This window comes from Patagioenas fasciata, chromosome 1 (assembly GCF_037038585.1).
Source record: "Patagioenas fasciata isolate bPatFas1 chromosome 1, bPatFas1.hap1, whole genome shotgun sequence".
NCBI classification, from domain to species: Eukaryota; Metazoa; Chordata; class Aves; order Columbiformes; family Columbidae; genus Patagioenas; species Patagioenas fasciata.
In genome coordinates, this window is record NC_092520.1 from 30,875,246 (window position 1) to 30,894,630 (window position 19,385).

The 19,385-nt window shown below is 44.5% G+C and overlaps 2 protein-coding genes across 6 annotated transcripts; both read right to left on the reverse strand.

Annotated features, from left to right (window-relative positions):
* Window positions 1–188: 188 nt before the first annotated feature.
* Window positions 189–7,011, reverse strand: KCNRG (potassium channel regulator). The gene is made up of 2 exons (XM_065860883.2): window positions 6,235–7,011; window positions 189–4,352 (listed from the first exon to the last, which is right to left on the reverse strand). Exons 1-2 carry the CDS (start codon window positions 6,810–6,812, stop codon window positions 4,100–4,102), a joined length of 831 nt encoding a protein of 276 aa, XP_065716955.1. The 5' UTR covers window positions 6,813–7,011; the 3' UTR covers window positions 189–4,099.
* Window positions 7,012–7,150: 139 nt separating this feature from the next.
* TRIM13 (tripartite motif containing 13) lies at window positions 7,151–17,871 on the reverse strand. 5 transcript variants are annotated; one of them, XM_071805362.1, is made up of 3 exons: window positions 17,757–17,871; window positions 17,557–17,643; window positions 7,151–9,697 (listed from the first exon to the last, which is right to left on the reverse strand). In XM_071805362.1, exons 1-3 carry the CDS (start codon window positions 17,790–17,792, stop codon window positions 8,465–8,467), a joined length of 1,356 nt encoding a protein of 451 aa, XP_071661463.1. In that variant the 5' UTR covers window positions 17,793–17,871; the 3' UTR covers window positions 7,151–8,464. The 5 variants fall into 5 exon arrangements, with proteins under 5 accessions (XP_071661463.1, XP_065716827.1, XP_065716657.1 ...); XM_065860755.2 differs by lacking the exons at window positions 17,557–17,643; window positions 17,757–17,871 and adding an exon at window positions 11,856–11,972; XM_065860585.2 differs by lacking the exons at window positions 17,557–17,643; window positions 17,757–17,871 and adding an exon at window positions 11,650–11,821.
* Between the last annotated feature and the right edge of the window lie 1,514 nt (window positions 17,872–19,385).

Genomic DNA, 19,385 nt, shown 5'->3' on the forward strand with positions numbered 1-19,385 from the left:
AAGATGCAATTACTCAGCATCATTCTTTTGCCCTATAGCTATTAATTCCTCATATACTTCATCTTAGGGTGGAACCTTCTACTATTTTCATGAGATTCAACTATGCATGGAAGTGAAAACTGGAATTATTTAGTAAAGGGAAAAACTAAGAGCAGCACTAAGAGATCAGTCTTTTTTTAGTCTAAGCATAGTATAAAATGCAATAGCTTTATTTAAACTTCTGTTCTTAATCAGTTATACAATCTTAGGAGCACTGGTGGTAGAACCTATAAGAATGCAGTGACTTCACTTCCTAAAATAATAAAAACCCTCCTGAATTCTCATATTGAAATCAATACTTAAAGAACAGGACAGTGTTTCACGTCAGACTCTCTCCTCCCTGGTATCAGCAGATTCCTGAACAATTCAGGTGGTAAATAAATGACACGTTACCAAAAGACATCAGAAGGTCATAAGAGAATTTCCTAGTATGTGAAGAAGCAGACAAAAAGTTACTTAAAAGCACAAAAATATAATCAAATACTACGAAAGGAAATTAACACAGTGCAAGAACGGTGGGACGAAAAAAGTGTGGTGTCTTTGTCCTGTCAGGATACCCAACAGGTACCGGAGGACTGTATTGATAAAGCCCTTGATAGTCTTAAATATAGAAATACAGGATGAAATCCAAGTATGAAAAAGGGAAAAGTGACTAAAATAAGAAAGAAAATGTAAGACAAATGAGGTGGTGTCTTGCTGAATCATCTGCCTTTTGCAAATCCAGCAAGCTGTTATCTCTTTTTAAACTATCTACTTCTGCCATGTAAACTTCAGTCTGTGTAGGACGGAATGATGGTGTTCTTACCTTTTAGCTTCCTTCCCCTCTAGTGAATTTACTGTTCTGGTGGTCCTCTTGTGTGTCAGAGCAGAAGAGAGCTCACTGAGGGCTGTGAGTACTACGGCCATCAACTCCAAGCATCTCAAGCAGCGGAACAGTTTGCACATTTTTACTGAATCCACGGCAGAGTAAAAAGGCAAATACAGCAGCAACTTTACTGAAATCAGCAACTTCTGCACCTTCCCAGGAAAAATGAATTCTCTTGAGAAAGTTGGCAATGACTTGAAGTAGATCATGGCAGGGATCACAAATTCCAGCCTCATTGGAAAAAATGTCTAAATGTTTCAAAATCCCGTTCCTATTTAATCAAAAATAGAGCTAGATATGAGTGAGCAGAGCTCCTGGTTCTGTTGAATGTAAAAGCATGACCAAGTCACTTACAACATACTTCTGGTCCAGCAGAGATTGTGTTATGAGATACTAGAGGGAGATACCAGAGTGAGATACCTGCCAAGATTTGGGTGAAAGTACTCAGTTTAATGCATCATCTGGTTTTGACCAGAAGGCTTTTAAAATGACTCAGACTCATAGCTAATCTGGGCTCCCATCAACCAAATTCACTTCTATGTGTACAGCTGTTCTGTTAGAATGAATCATAGAATGTCCTGAGACCCACAAGGATCATTGAGTCCAACTCCTGTCTCTGCACAGGACAACCCCACAGTTCACACCATGTGTCTGAGGGTGTTGTCCAGTCTCTTCTTGAACACTGTCAGGCTTGGGGCTGTGACACCTCCCTGGGGAGCCTGTTCCCGTGCTCCACCACCCTCTGGGTGAAGAACCTTTTTCTAATGTCCAACCTGAACCTCCCCTGGCACATCTTCCTGCCATTCCCTCCAGCTCTGTCACTGGTCACTAAAGAGAAGAGATCAGCACCTGGCCCCCTCTCCTCCCCTTGTGAGGAAGCTGTAGCTACCATGAGGTCTCCTCCCAGTTTCCTCTGGGCTGAACAAACCAAGTGACTTTAGCTGCTCCTCATACAGCTTCCCCTCCAAACCCTTCACCAACTTCATAGCCCTCTAGCAGCTTGATATCCTTTTTATCCTGTGTTGCCCAAAACTGCACACAGTGCTCCAGGTGAGGCCGCACCAGTGCAGAGCAGAGCAGGAAATGTACCAGCATCACCCACTCTGCTGCTGATGCACCACAGGCTGCTCCCTGCTGTATCCCTGCTGGTTCAGGACCTCAGAAGAGCAGGTGCAGAAAAAATATTGGCCACTACTTCCAAATAACTGCCTCGGTGCCTGCGCAATACGCATGCTGCACGTGCTCCAAAGAGGGCACAGAAAAATCATGATCCTGGTTCAGCAACACTTTACTGTAGCATAAATAATCTTGCAAAGCGAAGGGCAGAAGCCACCCAGGCCAGCTGAAGACCGTTCTAGTAAATTGATGCTATTTTTATACGCATTTGTCTGCAAACAGACACGCTTTCACCCCTTCCTCTGTAATTACTGCCATATAATTGTAGCTTGAAGATACAACTGGAGCTCTACCATCACTGCTTCCACTTTTTGTACAACAAAATGCAGCAAGGTGCTTTTCTTTGACAAACCAGCTTAATATCAAATTATCTTAAATTAAAAGCCATGGTAATCCTACCAGTCTCAGTCAGACACTTTCACCAAATTTCTATCAGGTTATTGACACACATACACATGCTCTCAAACTTATTTAAACAACTGTCAGTTAAAAAAGAAAAACACAACCAAAAACATTGTGTAAGAGCCTCATCACATTTCCTGCAGGTGCACAAATGACAAAAGGTGGCACTTCTCAGTTCAGTGCTACGTGAGGGCAAACGCCAGAACTTTGGGAATCCAAACTGGCTGATGCTTGTGTGCTTCGCTTCAAAAAGCTGCGTAGCCTCACAGTACGTTGTCACACAAGGTCCAGGTAAGCACGTATGGTTCTCTACAGGACAGGAACTTGCACTGGTATATTTTTACAGAGCCAAAATATTCAATTCATAGAGCGAGGTTTGTGCTGAATAAAAATTAACCCACAAGGGGAACCAGAAAGTGTTCAGCACTAGCCCATCGTAAATAGTTACTGAAATGCTTGTACCAAATATTCGTTTTGCTGAAGTCATGGAGCATGAGCGATGGCATAGGGTAAAACTCCAAGGCTTTTTTAAAATTGAAATATTTCATATTTTCTTTCACTTTATCTAAAAAAAAAAATTAAAAATTCAAACTTCAATTTTCACAGGGGCTGCTACAGCAAGCTATCTTCTTTCCTTGCCTTGAAGGGAAGACAAGAGATTGTTAATTTATAAGGCCTTGTTAGCTTACCTCTCCTGGTACCTTAGCTAATTTTGGCATCTTTACAAAGCATTGTACAGGGTTAACATTCCCAAGACTTTTAAAGCCACTTCTGCCAAGCCTTCCCCCCGAGTATGTTTTGCATTTAAAAAGTGTTAAGAAATCCTTCGTACTATTTTGTTTAAAACTGTGTTAACTCTTCTATCCGAAGGATCATCACATTCTCATTCTTTTTATAGTTAAAGCTCTAAAAATTAACTGATACTTTGTTCACAAAGACCTTTGTCATTGAATTCTCAGCACTGAAGAGCAGCTTTAATGTCTTTTGGAGCAGGAGGAGAGGACAGAGGGGTATTCTGCAAGAGACAGTAACACCGTTATGTCACAAACACTGGTGGTGGCTTCACAAAGCCACTTTCTCATGTCTGGAGCCACACAGCGATATGACATGGGATGTTTGCACTACACCCCTTTCAGCTGACGGCATCAGTGTATGTGGATCTTTTGAAAGGAGAAGCAATATTCAATCGTTGAGGTCTGCATTCCTCCTCCAGTCACTTCTCCAAACCTCTGGGATGACAGTTGTGTCAAGTTTTTATTGCTTCATGTATTTAAAATCTACTTACAGACTAGCATAGAACATAAAAATTATTTTCTAGAAGGAATGGCTGATATTTTGCGAGTACTGATAAAAACTTTAGCCACAAAGAAAAACAAAAACTCTTGAAAATGCTGGAATCTGGTCTACAAAACCAGGATTGAATCTCTGACTAAATAAGAGTTGAAGAGGGTGGAGCAGTAAAAGGCAAGAAAGCCATTTTTTTTTTCTGAATACTTCAAAAAATAAGTGTTTGTTTGTTACTTCCCTCAATAGTTGCAGTTTCAAACAACCCAGCAAAAACGGCCACTAGCACTGCCAAAGCTCTCTTTCACTTTCGAAAGACGAAAGCAAAAAGTTTTATTTCCCTTTCTGCACTTGGCTTTTCTTTGCCTGTGCAACCCTGGAGCTCCCCGGGGTTTGGTTCACCGTGAGTGTAAGGCACGCTGGCCTCTTCATCCTTTCCAAACTGTAGCATTCGACTTTATCTTCACTGGAGACCGTCCTGGTACTTATGAGGTGAAATCCATTTTTGAATAAAGTGTCAAGCAGCAAGCCCAGCACATTAGTACCATTAATGAGCTTTCTGTCATCAGGCTTTATGGAAACATACCTGAAATAAGAAAAAAGCAGTTACAACATGCTTTAATTACTTCTTAAAGGATGGAATCAGATTATTTTTTTTGAAACAAACCAGGTCCTCGGATGATGCAAGTCAGCACAATTGCACAGGTTTACAGCAAACACGGTTCTGGGTTTTTTTTTCCTCCTTTAAGGACACTTCAACTCTTTCACTTGTTATAAGAACAGTAATTCTCAGCTTGTCCACTTATGCATTAGAGGAAACACCTCTCTTGCATCTCAATAAAACTTCCTTAAGAAATAGCTGTGATAAACTCCACCTTGTTTCATTGCACAGAGGTGAATGGGATGTTCTCTATAGCGCTGTAAGTTTTTCAAGAAAAGGTAAATGATGGGAGGGACAGAGAAGCCACATTCAGACCAACAGCATCACCTGTCATGACACGGGATCTCTCGCTACAAACAGTGACATTTATTGTAAAGTTACCTTGTACAGCAGGTCTTGTGGTAACAAGTATGAAAATCATTTTCACATTGCCTGGAATGATTTTACTTGATATAAAGTACAGTTTAAGAACCTATCCAGACATTTGGAGGAACAGAAGTCAAGTAAAAATACCATTCCAAAATACGTAAGCTGACAGGTGAAACTCTTCCGCAGTTCACAGAAAGTACACCAAACGTTCAAGGAAAGCACAAAAAAGGTGAAAGAGTCCATGTCTCCACAAAGTCAACAGAAATGCAGCAGGCAACATAATCAAGCTCAGCTTGTTTCATTAATCAAGACAAGCTTTGCCATTGATCTACAAAGGAAAATTTTTACGAAGTCTGAAGCAATAAAGGAAAGAATCAGAAATATTTCCCCCACTGTGGAAGTTGCAGAAAGTAACCTACTCAACCAATTGTTAGTCCATTAAAATTAGTAACACATTATAAAATTAAGGTTTGGCACATAAATGTATGTTACTTCGCAAATGCAAAGTAGCTTTTCTTCTACTTGCTTAAGTGAAGAAAGCTAGAAGATAATCTTTATTGATTTTTTTTTTTTTAATAATCAAAGGACTGGTGTGCTGATTCATATATTCAGAGAGAATAACTCTTTTGGAAAAATTTCAATGAAATTTCCATAAAATCTCAGATGTCCTAACAGCCACAGAGGACAAATTAAGTTACATTTTCTTAAACAGTAAGAACAGGTCTCCATACAATAAGGACATCCAGTAAGAGCTTGTTTTAAAAATGTAAGTTATCATTAGGATACGATACTGCTATCACAAAAATCACTGATATACAGTAATCGCAATAAAAACAGAACCTGGCTCTGAATTCAAAGAAAACCTACTGTGTAGCATATAGTTAATAATCTACTCCTTCTCCCTCCCCCCTACTAAAAGGCTCTACAAAAGCTTTCCAGTCCCTGAAATGGCATCTTAGTTTTACTGGTGTTTTCAACCCTGGTTAGCCATTCTCTTTGTCCTCTTTTCCATATGAAAAACCATGAGCTAGTGGAGATTGTAGGCTTCTCCAGCCTACTTCATTTCCTTTGCTTAATTTTACTCTGTGTTTTTCAAGTCTTCTGAAGGTCATTGATACCCTGAAACTCTAACGCCTGGGAGAGCAAGCAAGGAGGAAAGGGCAGAGAAACACCCAAGAGGACTCAAAAACGAGCATCAAGAACGGTATTTTAGAAAGCTGAAGAACAGGCAAATCAGTGTAACAGAAGTTAAACTGGGTATTCCAGAACTAGAAAAAAATATGACATTAAACTAGCAGAAAGAAGGGAACATCTCTCTTTTCTCTCAGCTGTCTGATAGTTTCTTTAGGACAAGCTTTGCTAGCATTTGGCATGTACTCCATGAAATGGAAGTCGTGAAGACATTTCCGTAACGAGAAGTCACACTCGAGGAAGGTACCTGGCCACAAACTGGTCACCAGCAGAGCAGTCAGTACCACACTGAAAAAACATGTCGTGATGAGAAGGTCTTTCCAAAGGAAGGGGAACGAGTGGTTTCTGAGAAGAAAAAGGGCTGTTCCAGCTCTGTCCTGACTGCTGCCCTGTAAACACAGTGATCTGGTCAGCTAGCGTCTCAACAGTGGTGCTGCAAGAGCCGAAGATCCGGAAAAAAGCCTGCATCTCTTGGAGAGAAAAACGCACTTCCAAGATCTCCAGCCTCGGCCTCAGCAAGTGTTCCTGGCTCAGGACGTCTGCCAGAAGATAGAGCCCATAGAATTCAGCTTCTCTCTGCAGCCTCTGGTAGTCTGAGAAATCAGTAGGTAAGGAGACCTGGAGAGTCCTCAAGAAGTCCATGATGTAACTAAACAAAGTTCCATCTCTGTCCACAAAAAACTCTCCATTCACCAGTTTAAATTCCTGGTCATCATGATTCAACATCCGTGCCAGCCTGGACTCCGGGAACTGCTGCAAGGTGGAAGCCCGGGTTACAAATCTCACACCTCCCACGCTCAAAGCGACCACCTCTCGATTACTCATCGTTATCTCGGCCACTCAAGAATTGTAACTCGCTGATCTACATGTTTGTGACTTGATCTCTCCTGATCTGCATGGCACCTGCAGCTGCAAGAACCATTCGGTGCTTTTAGCAAGTGTTTGGAGTGAGGTGTGGAGCAGTGACAGGACTCCCAGGCAACAAAGATGTAAATATAATGTACAATAGTTTTGTTTGCAGGGTTTGGTTGCTTGGAAACTTTGATTCTTGGAATTTAATGTTATATTTTCCAAACAAACAGCTTGCAAGGACTACTGCAAGACACTGAATTGACCATCACAACTTACTAAGCCTTAAGAGAGGCCAAGGAACACCCTCAAAGTATGGCATCCATTACATTTGTTTCCCAGAAATGTCAACTAAATGTTTTCATTCAATATATTGCTGTTCATAGGGCCACTGCAAACAGAGGTCAGATGTGCTTCAAGCAATATATTTCAGTATTGTATGCTCTTAAAGAAGGGCACTTGAGAGAACTCAAGCTTACAGTTCACTTTAAATCACCGTTATCCTATGGCTAAGTCAGAAAATTCAATTCACTCCTCAAACAAGGTACACGAAAACACAGTAACAGTAGAAGAGCCTATATATATCCCAATCTTATAGAGCATTTCCAAACACCAACAGCGTCCATACTCCTGTCACATTAGCACTCTTTTCCAAGGAATCGCCACATCTTTCTCCCCAGCTCTTGGAATTGCAATCTGGAGAGACAGAGCAAAAGGAGAGAACCTGCTCCACCTGCCAGCTTTGCAGGGCTGGAGCATCAGCTGCCGTCCCGGGGCTGACCCCCACCTACCTTTCACCCCACTCAACTGTTGATATTAAGGCCCCTTTTTAAGAACTTGTGGCTTCAGAGAACATGGATCTAACAAGATAGCTCAAATACTCCAAAAATTTGATGCTGAAAAAGTAAACTGTAAAGTAGGTACGATCTGCAAAGTAGGTACTATCTTGCAGCTTGCTCTTCTCTGACCAACTTCAACTGATTTTTCTTTACCCTTAGAATTTATGCTTGCCCTGAAGTTGTATTTTTGTATAGAACATGTAAACAATAACCAATACCTACAGTAATCTGGATGCACAGGATAATCGTGACAATTGTTTACACAAAAAAATACATATATCTATTTCAAGTGAGGAGCAACATCCTCAGATAGAAAGCAGTTCCAGAACACGCACGATGCGCTCTGTATTTTGCAGTGGAAGGGCAGTGCTAACCAAGCCTCTCAGTACAGCACTCTTCTCAATCACAACTGTTCTTCCTGTTTACAAACCACTTCCCAGTTAGAGAAAAACCATTTTAACTATGACCTCTTAGGAAGTGACACTTCTTATCTTACTCTACAATTACATTAAACTAATTACATAGTTTGGCCTTGTATTTGGTAAGAAAAATTATTTACAGTGAATAATATTCCCATAATCACCACTGAAAGAAGCATCTAGAACCAGTGTGTTTCTCAAAGTTCCCCTTCACCTTCCAATTTACCAGTGCTCAAACTACATGAACAATAAGAATGTTTTGGAAACATTTTGAATCTTTGAATGTTTTCACTGAAAGGCTTAAAACAAATTAATTTTACAAAGTTCTATGTTTTCTTCACCACATCTCTCTCACGTTTCAGTAAGGACTTCACAACAGTTTATATTTGCACACAAACTGTGCGACATTATCCAGTACAACCAACGTATAGTTTTTACACTTTTCTCTTAGAAGTGAAGCTCCATCTGTCATCTGTTCCCAGTAGAAGACTGCATGATCTGCGATCTCCACTGTATCTGCCAAATAGGACAAGCTAATTGTAAAGAATTGAGATTTCCAGCACTGGAGATTGTCAACGACTGACTCCACAAAGGACATTCTGGTGACAGCAAGAATAAGCAAGCAAACAAGAAAGGTCAATATAAATCTGCGTGAAAAGACTGAGGGAATCTTGAATTTAGGAGTGTTGTTTTCCTGAGGCAAGGAAAGTTTGTCCACATCAACTAGTTTTATTCCATTCCACTGGCTGGTATCAAAGCTCTTTATTGTAGGGCTGATGTCCACACTGGAACATGGTAAAGGGGTTTCTTTGAGCACTTTGATTTTTTCCCTGAACTCCTGCATCTGTTGCAGAAATATGATGGGCTCAGACACGTCTTTGAAGGCCTCCGCGATGTTAAAAGCCATCCGTTGCTCTTGCAGAATTGTGTTCAGTTTATTGATTTCCGGATCGTAGGCCTGCATCACTGCAAGCTTCATGGTCTCAAAGTCAGAGAGAATCTCATTTCGTTTCTGCTCCAGCGTGTGCTGCAGTTTCTCAAAGAACTCCTTCACTTTGTCAGAATCCTTGGTCAGCATCTGCAGAGCTTTCCTCTTACTGGTTTCTAAGGTATCCAGCCGCGAGAGGGCATCTCCACAACGCCAGGTTTCAAAGCCCTGAAACAGGGTTTCAAAAGCCCGCTTCTCCTGGGAATACGCTTCTTCAATAGAACAGAACACGTGCTTCGTGTGGTCACCACGGGTGGCACAAACCCCACAAATGAGCTGCATGTCTGTCCGGCAAAAAATGTTAAGGGGTTGCCCGCTGTGCACTTTGCACACAGGCATTTTCGGAGTTACTTTGATTTTATTATACTTCTCCACGATACCTTTCAGGGAATAGTTGACTTGCAAGCTGTTGACTCCAGTAACGGGAGTTTCTTTCCTGCATGTGGGACATTTGAAAGGGGACGGCCTCCAAAGCACATTCCGCACATTTCCTTCAAGAATTCCTTCCAGACACTTTCTGCAGAAGTTGTGTGAACAAGGCAGGACACGAGGATCATCAAAAAGGCTACAGCAAATGGGACAGGTGAGATCTTCCTCTAGGAGCTCCATCATATCCTAGGAAAGAGAAAAAAGATAGTAACAGAACTTATAACATTTACTTCTCCTCACAGGAAACCATGCAAAAACTTATCTCCATCTGAGGCATGGCTCAGTGAGAAAAGGATCCACTTTTTCCTCCCATATCCTTAAGACAGAGCCTCTGCTGGGTTCTTGCAGCCAGTCCAGTTAGCTGTGGTATCTGGCCAGCAGACGGCAGGCACAAGAACGGCTCCCTGTCCAGGCAGAACCTTTTTTGGAGTCTCAACTAAAAATGCCAGAGAAGAAGGCTTGCCAAACCCAGCAAGGACTCTGAATGAAAATAACTCATGTACTCATAACAAGAGTTCAAGACTTGAATCTTTCCTCACTGATGCAATACCCAGAAACTGGATTTTCATAAAAGATACCCAGCCGGTAAGCCTTGCTAAGATTTGATTACTCTCTGCTTGCTCAGCTCCTCCAGAGCTTACAGTATCAAACCTCATGCACTGCTACTGGAAGAAGGTAATATTAAAAGTGACTGGAAAAGACCAGCTTCAGAATTTCTTCAGCTACAGAATATGTGGTTTGGCCCTTTGCTCTACCTGCAAAGACAGAGGGGCATCACCACTCACTTAAAAAGTTAGCTTTTCTCTTACTCCTGCAATATTTTAAAATAACCAGGCAAATATGTTATCACTGAGCTACTCAGCACAAAGTTCAAATACTTCAAAGAACGACTGCCCATAATCCTTGATAATTCATCATGAAACAAAACTGCAAACCATTTTTACTGATCCACAGTCTCTATTCCCAGTTCCACTCTCACAGTGTTCATGCGTCAGCAAGCTCTTTTTGTGGATGGGACCTACAGGAAGAGGATTTCTCCTGTGCTCCCTTGTACTGTAAAGACTCAGCAAAGGGACCCAGCCCACTACCCTCCCAGTGCCTCTAATCAAAGCCAAGTGCTCAGATGCAGACACCTTATAATTTATGGTATGCTCTAAGAAAAATAATAGCTGCTAATAAAGACCAAAATGGATGATGGAAGGGAGACAGGAGCTCCTCCTGGCAGCAGCAACGATCTTAACCCCACCGAGAGGAACCACAGCCTAACGGAGGGTCAGTGTAGACATTTTAACAGCGAACGATTGACCTCCAGGGGCAGCAGGTATCCAGGCGGCCACAAAGAGCTACGGGAAGTGGCCATGCTTTCAACATGTTATTTCATGCCTCAAGTTTTTTCTTCCAGGGGCACCAGGTAGATCCAACACGTTCAGAAAGCGCTTGAGAAATAAATAAGCAATTCTGACCCAGTGCATGCACAGCCCCAAGAAAGCCGGTTCATCCACAGGGTTTCACCATCTGCCAAGAGCAGGACACAGGGCCAGCGCCAACACACGCTCCTCGCTCACCTCTCGGTCCCTCTGCCCGGGCAGGAGCTCCCTCGCACCTTCTGGTCACAACTCCCTTCCATCGAGGGACGGATTCCCGACACCCGATCGCACTCCTGCCAGGCCCGACCGCGCTCCCCAGCCGCCGGCCACGGCCTCTCCGGCGGTCACAGCCACTCCGTCGGGCACCGCCGCTCGGGGGAGGGCGGCCCTTGGCGTCCCCCTGAGCCCCGCAAAGAGCGAGCGGGCAGCGGGGCCCATGCGGGAGGAGGGCTGAGAGAGAAGCCAACGGCCGCGGCCGCCCCCGGCTGCTGCCCGCCGCACAATGCCGCGGCCTGCGCTCGCCCAGCCGGGCCTGCCCCTCCCGCCGCCACCGCCCCCGGCCCGGCCCGCGCCGCCGCCGGCCCCCGCTACTCACCATGGCGGGCCGGGGCTTGCGGAGCGGCCGGGGGAGGCGGCGGGAACGGGCCGCCTTGGCCGCCCACACCGCGCGGAGCCGCGGCCGGCCCCAGCCACCACCCCCCTCCGGGCCCGAAGCCGCCGCTCCCGCCCCCCGCCGCCCGGGCCCGGGCCGGCCCGGCGCCCCGCTCTCACCTCGGCCGGCCGCGGCGGCGCGGTCAGCGGCAGCGGGAGATGCCGGAGGCCGCCATCCGCCGGTCGCCCCGCCGCACGCCCCTCCTCGCCGCACCCCGCCGCTGCCGCTCGACCCCGGAGGGGTGGGCAAGGGCCCGGGCCCGGCCCGCAGGAGCGACCGGCTGGGAGCTGCTGCCCGCCGGCCCGGAACGGGTGCGCCCACCCACCTCGGCCGATCCGGCCCCCGAGGCTGCCCGGGAGAGGCGCGGGCGGTCTGGCGGGCAGGCGGCGGGTGCTGCTTGTCTAAGCCAGTGCCCGAGGTCCGCAGCCCAAAGCAAGGGTTGCCTGTTCCTCCACCGAGATATTTATGGGTTTCTGTTGTTTATTAACTCTACTAAATTAGACTTTGGATTGCAGCTCGCAGGTACGTGCTTCGCAGTTTAACCAGGAGTGCTGCTGGGTGACAACCCCACCGAGCATCCATCTTCCACCTCCTGAACGCTCTTAATAAAAAAATAACATTATTTTAGCCAGATGTCCTTATGTGCATCGTAAAAGGATGGAGGCGCATTCATTTTAACACATTAGCTGTACCATTTCCTACTGGGGAATCTGCTGGAAAATAACATGGCCTGTCAAACCTGCACAGCCCTCCTGCAATAACACCGACTAGTGCCAGGGATCAAGAGGGATCCCGCATCTGCCTGGGAGGACTCTTGTTACAGAACTATGAAACTGCAGCTGGAAGTGCCGAGACTGCAGAGAACCTTTATGATTTTTATCTTTTCTGCAGTCCTTCTGTTAGTTCTCAGTCGACATGTCTTGCAACAAAGCCAACTGAACTTATTTTCAAGTTAGACTTTGTGAAACACCACATCAAGGGCTGTTCCAAAACACGTGTGTACTCTCTATCCCGCATCCCCATCACTGCTCTGCTCTTCAGTCACCCGCTGTAGTCACATCACTCATTGGCACAGGGGAGACTATTCACATTCAGGACACCCACACAAGTAACGGCACAGGCCAGACAGCATTTCTATCAAATGAAACTCCCGCACACATTTGACATCCTTTTTTCTGGTCGTTTAGGAATCTGGATTTTAAAAGCCGTTCAATAACATGCCACGGCTGTGGTTCCTCAATTCACTGCAGCCAGAAGAGGAAGAGTTCTCCTCTTCCTTGCCTTCGCTCCTACTGTCTCCATCCGAGCTGTCCTGCCCGCTCAACTGGACTCAATGGAAACAGTTTGATCAAGGACAAGTATTTTCAAAAATACCCTTCAGAGTGCTCACACACTTGGGCATTTCATCCACTGTCTACTGGAGAATGGTCCCAGAAGACAGAGTTGCTGCACAAAAGACCTTGAGGTGCACTGCAGTGGCCTGCTTATTTCTTCTTAATTGTCCAGCATCTTCTTTACTATTAAAAATAAGTAATTCCAGGTAGTGTCTGAAAACTGTCAGCTTAAACCATTCCTCACCTACCCATATTGCCTTCAAGTGCTATCCCAATGCTTGTACATTTATGTTTTCCAAGTACCTGTTACTTTTCCAACAGCCTGTTTTATACTAAGAATTTCCCAGTTCTACTAATCTCTTTAATTTTGTGGTTAAAGATATTAACAACATCATGGCATTTCTGATTCCTCACTCACTGTAAGTTCATATATTTTTGGTATAACTTGTTATCTGATATATTTTCAGAGTACATTTTATTCCTCACTAATTCTTTTGGCTGGTCCTGCTCCATCTCCTTAGAAATGAAGGAGCTGTATGGGCATGAGTGGATGCCTCCCCACCTGGGATATGCCGTCTTCATTAGGACTATCTCAAGATGCGTGTGTCCCTCCTTTCCTGGATTTTATTCTGCCAAAGATGAAAACTTAAACTTCTGGGCAAACACAGCACGGGATTTCTGTGCTTGGTGCATAGAGACAGTGCCCAGCCAGCACCGTACCTATGTGTACCATGGCTGTCCTGAGCAAGATCAAATACAATTTGGGAATTTTACTGCTTCTATCTGACCAATAGAGTTGCACACAACCAACTGTTTTGCACACATATGCGAGTCCATCTTTCTATACTCTTTGCAATTTTTTTGTTGTTTGTAGATTTTTTCAATAGCAGTTTGTTTATGAGCTGGCGTTCCCACACCTGAAAGCAGAGTGTCTTCCCGAAGCAGCATCAGAGGCCATTCACTGAAGCCCCAGAGAAAAAGATCTGGCTAATGGAAAAGAGCATGAGTAGATCTGTGGCAATTTTCCCTATTTAATAAGGAAACAAACCCAAGGGAAATCAAGGCTCAAAGGAGAGGTCCAGCTTGAATGGAAGTGTTAGGATAACTGTCGCTTACCCATGGGAGGGTTGAAAATACAGGGGTAGGAGATTGGAAGGAATTATAAAACAGTGGTAACTTCCAGCCTTACAAGACAAACACCATGTTTGTTGTGAGACAAAGGGATAGCGCCTGTTGTCATCTTTAAACTACAGAGAGGACACGGATTGTGGGTCTTCTACTAAGCATTATGGCAGGAGATTTCCAAGACCGAAGCTGAATGCTGTGGCTCAGCCAGCGACCTCAGAGCTGCCTGCTACCGCCCTCCCTGCCTGCACCAGCTCTGCCTGCCACGGCAGATGGTTTGCTGAGCTGATTCCACCCTCTAAGCCAGCAGAATGCTATTCCCTTCTCTTTGCCTGGGTTAGTTTTCTGCTGACTCAATGAGCTAAACCAGCCCAGTGCAAGATTAGACAATCATCAGGTCTAATATCAGAGTGAAGCAAAGAGGAACAAGATTTTCCCCTTTCTGTGGAAGAAAGCCATTGAAGTGACTCAAGCTGTAATAGGTAATTTTACCCTGAGGCAGATTCTCTGGGGGTTAAGCCAAGCTGAGACTGTGCTACTGGTAAAAGATAATTCCATCCTTTTCCCTTCCCTTAGCCATGCTTTCCTGATGCCTCCTCTCCGCTGGCTCTGACATTCATGTGGCCACGTTAGGCTAGATCCACTTGCCAACAGAGATGAAAGTTAATCCAGTTTGGGGAAAAAAAAAAAAAAAGAAAAAGTTTTCAGCAGGACCAATTTTGGCAGCCAGCTGACCCCACAGCCAAACAAACACCCGTGCCAAGAGGAACCAGTAAGAGGGCCTGTTTCGGTGGCAGCCGGTACACACGTCAGCATAAACCAGAAGTGCCCTCACAGACCATAATTTCACAAATGCTTGCAGCCAGCTATTGCCGGCACTGCTGCCAAGAGTAACACAGCCTTGCCCTTCGGCCACACCAGCTGCTCATTCCGGGCCCCAGGCAGCCCCTGTGCTGTGTGGGGGAAGATGTCTAACACAAAACTGATTGATAAATGTAGCTGGAGTTAAAAAGAGCTTCCCCCCGCCCCAGGTTTGTATTCCCCATCAGTTCTTTGAAGCCATGCTAACAAAGACCTGTCAGATTGTAATTGTCTCCTAAGGTGAAACACCAAGGAAAAGAGGTGAGTTCAGGGTGTTTTCCAGTCTTATCTTTGGTTGTGAGCCTGCCAGGTACTTCCCACTGAAGGAGGTTAAGGCTGCACGTCCCGTTGCAGAGGTGTCAGAGCACACAGAGTGCAACTCTGGCATCAGGACAGTGACTTACTGAAGCACGCTGCTTTACTCAGCTGTGCTGGTGTGAGCATCCCCTCAGATAGAGACAGACAATCTGACGTGAACAAGGTAGTTGCTGTGGGGACCAAAATATGGAAATAAATGTGCAAGAGCTTCGATGCCGATAGCAGCTTGGTAAGAAGATGCTGTATGATAACACAAATAAAGAAACTATCCAAAACAGCTCCATGTGTCAAACACCTTCCTCATGTATAAATGTTTCACAACTATATCGTATCTGACTACATTTCTTTTCAACAGATACATCTGGACTGTATTAACACTCCAAACGAGGGATCAGAGAAAGCAGTTCCTTGTCATTGTTCCATAAAAGCTACTTTTAATGTGCATTGTAGAAATACCAGGCACAAAAAATCCATGAAGGATCATCAGCAACTGAAATGATCAACCGCTGTTTTGAGGTCTGAATTTCAGACGCTGCCTTGATACCTGCCGGGTCTCCAATGACTCTTTTACCAGTTCTGAAAAGCTCTGCAGTTTTACATACAGAACTTTGACCCACACAGTTAACTAATATTCAGCACTTTGCCAGATTTTCCTGCAAGTTGCGGGGGGAAATCGATGATGAATTCCGTTATCTCCTTAGCATAATTCTATTTATTTGCAAAGAATGTACAGCCACGTCCCATTTCCTTGCACGCAGGGGAAGCAAATGGGAGGGAGTGCTGCGCGGCAGTCCAAGTTTGCTGCTCCAGCCAGGATGCCTGCCCAGAAGAAGCTGTCCCTTGGCTTTTTCTCAGGGCCATGCACCGTTGCTTCTCCCACTGTCTGCTGGCTCCCGCGAGGTGTTTCCGGCCCCGGACACGCACACAGGCAAACACAGCTGCAACCAATCTGGGCTCTCGCTGCCGCGTTCACAAGCAGTCCCTGGAGAAACCTCTCTGACTTTCCCCAAATTAGTGCTTGCTCATACGAGTTAGCTCATCTCAGTGCTTGGCTACGTAGCCCTGTGCCATAGGCAGCGGTTTCTAGTTTTTAGCTGTCTTACGCCATGAAAGAATTTAATTGCTCCTTCCTGAACGAAGCATGGCCAGCATGCCTGTCAGTTTTAATGAGGTTTGTGATTGCCTGAAGATCAAAGCTCTACTCTGGTGGGTTTTGCTTATATTGCATAAAGAGAAAAGGAGCAGTGACCTCCAAAGCAAATAGAACAACAAGGAACAAAATTAATTTTCATATACAATTTCTTCTATGACTTGGCAACTGTCAGATTGACTGTATAAAACAGAAGACTTCCTACAGAACATTAATCCTGACAAGAACACATTATAATGAAGATTTCAAAAGTACAAGCACAACCTGTTTTTCATCTGAAACCTTGTCTGTATCATCTTCCAAACCACAGGTCTGACCCTGGGAGTGGAAGGACTGCTTTCAATAAACAAACCTTGATTTTCCAGTCCTGCACCATCATTTACTTCTGTGCAAGATGCACGGAGACGTTACTAAATCCATTCCAGCATATTTAATAACTACCTTTTTCCATTGGTTTTCACAGGTGTAAATGCCTTCATAAAGCTGCTGGCAGCAGAGAAGCAAGTCCCAATGGTTTTTACCAGCAGGATGAAGAGGAATTATTTTTCTGATAATTGATTAGTTGTGTTTTATGACATGCTGTAACAACAGGAGAGAGTCCCCCTTTCTCTCGCAAATCTGGCAGTATCAGGGAACCTTTCTGAAACATACCCATCTGCACCCAGTAGAGAGCTTTGCAGGTCTAATGAGAGACAGTTGTATTTTGTAAATGAAGCTCTGAGCTAGAGAACAAAACACGTCAAGAACACATCATGTTATTTTGGCAGGACCTTCAAATACACCTGCATTTGTGAAATGGATGGAACTGGTAATTTTCCTGTTCTTCTAACATGGTTCCCTAACAAAATGTCTCTGGTGCTACTGTTCAAGGAAATAAAGTTGAAACCCTGTGAGTAACAAACATGTTTAGGCATGCTGAGCATAATTTTGCTTGCAGTGTGGGAGGGTCCTAAATACTTGGCCTCCCCAGTGAAAAAAATGCACATTCAAGGAAGGCAGAAGCTGAATTAACCCCTCATTACCAAGCGCAGTTATACTTGTAAACATCGGAGCCCAGATCTTCATTTCTTTGGGGCAGTTCCTTGTGCACTGCAAAAATCCTGGTGTTACAATATGCTCTAAAGAGGCTGACAAGCACATTTACAAATACGGCACTATCCTGCTGGAATTGCTCCCCTCAACCTCCAAGGAAGGCATAGGAACAAACCATGTGTCTCACCAGCTGACTTCTAACTTACTTCCACCAGACCAGCGTTGTTATCCGCTTGATTTTGTCCAGCACCGGAGCCTTCACTCAGGGCACGCAGACATCTTTGCCACCGCTCCTGCAAAACCCATGGTGACACCAGGCTGTCACCAGCCGCTGTCACGGTGCTCAGCAACCGGGCTCCACGCCTGGAGGGAGATGGACAGGCGCAGCGGTGGGAGCTGCACTTACCTGGTTCCCCCGAGGCTTCCTGCCCGCAGAGCACATCGGCACTGGAGTCAACGTGCTCCAAAGCAGCACCAGCAACTTTTCCAAGCTGTGGTGTGCGCTTTGCCCCACACGTGCTGCAGTCTGCTGGCCCGTAAAACCAGCCTCTCGAGTTAAGGAAGCAGTGGAGCAGGAAACGGGCCCGAAGGCACGGGCTCCCCACAGCCCCAGCCCCTTGAGCCCAACTGATTTGGCAGCGCTGACTTCACATGGCAAGATGTGTTTGTATTCCCAGTGCTCATTTGAGGAAAGAAAGGACTTGCTTCTTTCGGCACAGAGGAAAAAAAAATGGGACAAGGAGTCATTTGGAGGTTGAGTCTCTTCCTAAGGTCTTTTCGGTTTTGCTTTTTAACTATATTAACATTTGTCGTTTACTGTAACAAACCCACAGTGTGTGACAGACAATAAAAATCCCACAGTGACTTAAATGGGACTAATTATGTGAACAACAAGCTACCAATGAGAATCGTGATGCCCTCCATATGAAATAAATAAACATCAGTTTCCACCTAATATTTACTTCTTAGAATTTCAAGACTAATCCCATTTGGCATATTTTAAGGAAGTGAGCTCTTGACCCCAAATGTTTATGGGCTGTAACAGTAAATCTAATAAAAGAACGGAAGCATATTTTAAAGCTGCTTTTAAAATCAGATTGGTTTTAGGCACAATTTTGAGAAAGACAGCGTTTCACCTCATGTTTCAAGTAAAGGGGTAAGTGTGACTGATCCAGCCCATCCAGACCAATGAGATATTTCTTGCTATGAAGACTTCTTTTAACAAGGTTTTTTGAATATCTGCTTAACCCCCTACATCTCCCAAGACAGATAACATTGTACCACATGGGTTACCTTAGTTGTATCATATTATACACTGTAATAAAATGTTAATGGAGCTTTATAGGTGAACTGCCATAAAATAAGACACCAGCAGAAAATCATGAGAAACAACAATTTCATCCCAAATAGGTTTGGAGGTAAATAAGCCTTTAAATATTTCAGTTTTCTGATGCCTGCAAAACATTCTAGATCAGCAGTTCAGGGCACGACATTTATTGGATATTTTTCTGTAGATAAATAAAAATGTAAAGTAGGCACAGGTGAGGTTCTACAGCCATGTTATCACTGTTTATTATATTTGTTGGAACCTGTTTTGTAGCCCCTGTTCTGTATGCTGCTGGCTGTAGGGACTGCTCCAGGGCTTTTGCTAAAGAAATGCTTGTGTAACCCAAAGACCATAAGTCAAACTGCAGCTTTTCAAGTTACATGACTGCCATGGAAGCACCCCAAAACGACTCCAAGCAAATGTAAGCTTAAACCAACTTTAATTCAGAACCGAAACCAAATGACAGAAACCAATGCAAGCAGGGGGGTTATCCAAAAATCAATCAGCACTCCAGCAACACTTAACAAACTGCAGGTTCAACATACCAGTTAGGAAAATTATTACCATACAGCCACACAAGGATGATGATTCATAGCATGCACACACTCATAAAAAGAAGAGACCTCTCTCACTCAAGGGTACCCAGAAGAAATAATCACTTGCCCAGGGTGGGCAAGGGCTCACTCAAGGATATATCCAGAATAAAAT